We start from the raw sequence: 5,361 nt of genomic DNA on the forward strand, positions 1-5,361 counted from the left end.
ACTGCTCTGCTACTTTTAGCTTTAAGCTACTGCTCTGCTACTTTTAGCTTTAAACTACTGCTCTGCTACTTTTAGCTTTAAGCTACTGCTCTGCTACTTTTAGCTTTAAACTACTGCTCTGCTACTTTTAGCTTTAAGCTACTGCTCTGCTACTTTTTGCTCTGCTACTTTTAGCTTTAAGCTACTGCTCTGCTACTTTTGGCTTTAAGCTACTGCTCTGCTACTTTTGGATTTAAGCTACTGCTCTGCTACTTTTAGCTTTAAGCCACTGTTTTGCACATTCATAGCTTTTAGCTAGAGCTTTACTTCATTTAACTAGCCTGTTGGTATATTTAGCTAGCAGTTTGCTCATTTTTAGTTTAGTTCTTTTAGCTTGGACATCTTAGTTTCAATTTCAGTAAAGTCATTCAGCGCTCAGCTTTCTCTCTGAATTTTCACAGGAAATATCAGTTTCATTGTTAATTAGATTTCCTGGTTATCTGTTTGTTTTTGTATCTTCGGCTGATTTTTATCTGTTCCTTCCCTGGGCTGTGGTAGAAGGCACAGCTGGGCGTTCAGGATGGGGAGATCCGGTGTCTGAAGTCGAGTCTGAGCGAAGAGCAAAGGCGTTACAGCGAGCTGAAGCAGGACACGCAGATGCAGACCGAGCAGCTGCGGGTGCAGATCAGACAACTGCAGCAGCAGCAACAAGACCGGCAGCAGGAGAACCAGAAACTGCAGGTGAAAAAAGTCCAAATCAAACAGAAGAGGAGGAAAACACAACTCTTAACTGGCTGATTAAAACCATGTCTGTGCTTTGATTGGCTGTTTCAGAGTGAGCTTCGGGAGTGCCACAGCAGGCTCAGAGATCTGGAGGCGGGGCTACAAAAAGCCAATCACAAGGCCTATAATGCAGAACACCAGCTGACCCAGCTGTCACTCAAAGTGAGGAGACCTGTCATTGGACCTCAGCTGTTTTTATGAAAGTCAGATATTTTACATTTTCTTTGTTTACATCTGATATGAAGGATGAAAACAAACTTTTAAAAATAAAAACCCACTTCTAGGCTCTTGAAGTTTTTCTTGTTTGTTTTGACGTTTCAGTTAATTTAGTGTTGTTGGGTGGAACTGTAATTCTGGGGTTTAACCAGTGTTTCGTGTCTTCAGCTGTGCAGCAGTGAACAGCTGCAGCAGCAGATCTTCCTGCTGAACCAGCAGCTGGTCCTGCTGAGGGAAACCAACCGAGCCCTGAGGGAACAGCTGGAGTCAGGAGACGAGCACAGCTGGACCGTAAGACCCCTAACCCTGAAACTCTGAAGGTTCTGTGGACCTGAGCGTAACGCTGCCTCCTTCTGCTCAGGAGGAGGCCATGCTGCAGTGCACCGTGGGTAAGGACTTCCAGAGGCTGAAGGACCGGGACGTCCAGCAGAGACAGAAGCTGGAAGCAGCCAATCACAGGATAACGGACCTGGAGAACCAGCTGGCCAAGAAGGAGAAGCTGATTCTGGACCAGAAGAAGCTTCTGGAGGACTCTAAGACCCAGAGCAGGTCAGACTCCAAACCAATGCTTGTTTTTTTCCTGGAAACAGAAGTGGGCCTTGCACAGAACCCTGTGGGACGCCTCAGCTGGTTTTAAAGCTGTATCGTTTACCTGATGGTTGGTTTGTTTCAGGGAGGAGCTGTTGGCCTCAGAGAGTCGCTGCGTGGCTCTGAGGAGAGTCACCCAGTGCCTGCAGACGGAGATGCTGCACCTGTACAGCCTGGTGCACGTGGACACGCAGACAGGAAGTGAGCCGCCTCAGGGTGTCAGCAGCAGGTAAAACACTGATTCTTTTCTCTGCTCATCAGAACAGCACTAATTATAACTAGAGAAATGCACTTCCTGCGAAAATGCTAGTGTGAATGCTACATGCTGAAAACTTAAGCTGGAAGCTGCTGAAATTGAGCTGAACATGTTTAGTAGCAAAAATGTTCAATTTGAAAAGCAAAAAGAAGCAAAACAATCTTTAACTTTGCAGAAAAAAGTAGGAATGAGCAAAAAAGATGAGCAGAAAACAGCTAAAATATAAATGATAAAAAAGGAATATAACAGAAAGCAACAGTAAGAAGCATAAACAGCTCAAATTAGCAGAAATAATTACAATAATGTTGGATATTGCAGTCAAATAGCAGAAATCAGGATTTTAGCTAAAAAAATGCTACAATTTGCATAAAAAGAAGCTATAAGTAGCAGAAACAAGTTGACAGAAACACCTAGATGGTGAAAGTGTTGTAAAAATATGAAATTAGCATAAAAAACTGCATAAAACTACTAGAAAAGTCATCATTTGTAGAAAAATAGCTAAAACAGCTGAAGTTTTCAGTAAAACAGCTAAAAAGTAATTGGAAATGTTTTGATTAGCATAAGAAGCACAAGTTTGCTGAACTTAGCAGAGAGAAGTTGTGAAAGCTACAAAAAAATATGTCTTTAGAAGACGAAAAGCAAAAGAGGCGGAATTTTAGCTAAAATAGAAGAAAAAAGCTAAACTTAGCATAAAAATAAGCTAATGGTAGCAGACAGAAGTTGAAAGTAGCACTCAGATAGTAAAAGTATTGTAAAAAAATTAAGAATTAGTAGAAAAATCTGCATAAAACTACTAAAAATGATAATTAGTAGTAAAATGGCTAAAACAGCCCATGTTTTTAGTAAAACAGCTAAAAAGTAGCTGCAAATGTTTTAATCAGCATAAGGAGCACAAGTTTGCTGAACGTAGCAGAGATAAGTTGTAAAAGCTGCAAAATATATTTATTTAGCTTAAAAAGCTAACTTTAGCTAATAACAGCTGAACATTAGTTAAAATTTCAGCAAATAGCTGAATGCAGCAGAAAGCATCTGTAAAAAGCATAAATAGCATAAAGTAGAAGAAAGAATTACAAAAAAGTAGAAAACAGCAGAAGAATAGCAGAAATAAGTATAATTTTAGCTGAAATAGCAGAAAACAGCTAAAATTAGCAAAAAAAAGCTCAAATTAGCACAAGGAAGTTAAAAAGAGCATAAGAAGAACAAAATGTTTAAGGTGCTGTGAAGATTTAGAAACATTTTGAAGGATTTCAAGGATGTTGAATATGGCTCCATTCATTTTCAGTGGCAAAAAAGTGAAACAGCTAAAACGTTATAAATAGCTGAAATAACTAAAGTCATAACCGGAACGACCTGAATGAGCTGAACGGTTTGATATATGAATTGTTGAAATAGCTTAAAAATTGTGGAAGGAGATATGATGTAAAAAAGGTACGGAAGAAAAACTGATGTCAGTGATGTGAAGCGTCACAGAGGGGGCCCGACTCTTCAACACCTGCTGTGATTTCTGTTGCATGACTCAGCGTTTTTAAGCGTGATGTCATCTCTGTCTCTCAGGCCAGTCAGTGACAGCTCCTCCTCACCTGTGCCTCCGGGCAGCAACAAGCCACTTTACTCCTCTTCTTCTGCCGTTGGCATCATAAACGGAGCCATGGAGACCCTGTCCTCCTGCTCCCCCCTCTCCGTCTCCCCCATCGACTCCCCTCTGGCCGTGGGCTCCTTCCTGGAGCAGCAAGCCAGAAGATTGTTCGGACCGACTGGGCAGAGTCAAGAGGAGGTGGAGGAGCAGGAGAAGGAGGAGGAAGAGGAAGAAGAGGAGGAGGAGACGGCCCAGCCGGAGAGCCCTCCTCTGGGTCAGGAGGTGCAGGAGGCCACCCTCCTCGCAGGGAGTCCACAGACGCAGCCTCCGAGTCCTCCACCCTCCTCCATCACAGATCTGTCGCTTGCTGTTCGTCAGAGGAGAGACGAGCTCAGCATCATGAACTACGACGAGCTGCTGCCAGAGTTCTGATGGAGAGGCGGGGCCTGGAGGAGAGGCGGAGTCATGAGGAGGAGAGGAGGAGTCTGGAGATGGAGAGGTGGAGTCAGGAGGAGGAGTGGAGGAGTCTGGAGGAGGAGAGGAGGAGTCTGGAGATGGAGAGGTGGAGTCAGGAGGAGGAGTGGAGGACTCTGGAGGGGGAGAGGCGGAGTCAGGAGGAGGAGTGGAGGAGTCTGGAGGAGGTGAAGGACAGAACAGGAAGTATTAATAAATGTCAGAAATGTCAAGGATTTTCTAAACAAATGATCTCCAGCAGAAACATATCAAAAAATGTAACTGATCCTGTCAGATTACCTGAAACAGGAAGGAATTAAGATTAAATAATCTAATCCTGATCCTGATCCAAATCTAATCTTGAATGTCATCCGAATGAGGTCTAACTGTAGCCTGGTTGTGGTCTAAATGTGGCCTGGTTGTGGTCTAAATGTAGCCTGGTTGTGGTCTAAATGTAGCCTGGTAGTGGTCTGAATGTAGCCTGGTAGTGGTCTGAATGTAGCCTGGTTGTGGTCTAAATGTAGCCTGGTAGTGGTCTGAATGTAGCCTGGTTGTGGTCTAAATGTAGCCTGGTAGTGGTCTGAATGTAGCCTGGTAGTGGTCTGAATGTGGCCTGGTAGTGGTCTGAATGTAGCCTGGTTGTGGTCTGAATGCAGCCTGGTTGTGGTCTGAATGCAGCCTGGTTGTGGTCTGAATGTGGCCTGGTTGTGGTCTGAATGAGGCCTGGTTGTGGTCTGAATGTAGCCTGGTTGTGGTCTGGATTACTAAGGGCTCAGATGGTCGATCAGCAGCTGAAGAAGACGAGCGGTCACCTGGTTGTTCAGCGGTTGTTCTTCACACACCATAGCTCCTGAGACACCGAGCTGATCTCCTGGGAGACCTCCCCTGTCAGATACATCCCTGTTTCTTCTCAATGGAGTTTAAGCTCAGGAGGAAACAAAACTTTGATGCCCAACTTTATTAGTCCACAGATCTGTCCTGGTTAAAGCTCCACAGTCCTCCGTGCACATCATCAGTTTGATCTCCATCCCTGAGGTTTTGTCTGTCTGACTCTTTATAAACATCTGCTGACAACAATAACAGGTGGATTCTGGAAGTGAATAGCTGAAGCTTAAAGTAGTGTCCAAGTGCTTTTCAGTGTAAACAAACACGCCCACAAACTTCTGACCAATCAGATTTCTTATGCAGGGGGAGGTGACCAGAGCAGGGAACAGATCCAGGATCAGTCTGTGATTCTGTTATCTGTTTGTCTCTAAACCAAATGTTTGTGAAGCTTCTTGTGTTTTAAACCCAAAGACTGTAGAGAGCAGAGCAGCAGAGGACCCAAGCTTCAGATCATCGTTAGCATAATTACAATTAACGCCAAATAAATTTAAACACAATTAACAGAAACACTATTCAACTATTTTTGCACCTTTTTTTTTTATCCGGTTTTTTTTATCTTGTGTTTTTTGATGGGAGCCAATCAAAACAGGAAGTGATGTCATCAGATGAAACAGGAAGCAGATAC

The 5,361-nt window shown here is 43.6% G+C and overlaps 1 protein-coding gene across 3 annotated transcripts in view; it reads left to right on the forward strand.

Annotated features, from left to right (window-relative positions):
- The window catches only part of tsc1a (TSC complex subunit 1a), a 14,874-nt gene extending 10,888 nt beyond the window's left edge, over positions 1–3,986 (forward strand). For all 3 annotated transcript variants that reach the window (XM_014022798.1, XM_014022796.1, XM_014022797.1), the window contains exons 17-22: positions 538–720; positions 814–924; positions 1,147–1,269; positions 1,340–1,527; positions 1,652–1,795; positions 3,377–3,986. In XM_014022798.1, the coding sequence (XP_013878252.1) occupies positions 538–720; positions 814–924; positions 1,147–1,269; positions 1,340–1,527; positions 1,652–1,795; positions 3,377–3,830 (1,203 nt within the window). In that variant the 3' untranslated portion in view covers positions 3,831–3,986. The remainder of the gene's footprint in view (positions 1–537; positions 721–813; positions 925–1,146; positions 1,270–1,339; positions 1,528–1,651; positions 1,796–3,376) is intronic.
- Positions 3,987–5,361: the final 1,375 nt, after the last annotated feature.

This window comes from Austrofundulus limnaeus, unplaced genomic scaffold (assembly GCF_001266775.1).
Source record: "Austrofundulus limnaeus strain Quisiro unplaced genomic scaffold, Austrofundulus_limnaeus-1.0 Scaffold343, whole genome shotgun sequence".
NCBI classification, from domain to species: domain Eukaryota; kingdom Metazoa; phylum Chordata; class Actinopteri; order Cyprinodontiformes; family Rivulidae; genus Austrofundulus; species Austrofundulus limnaeus.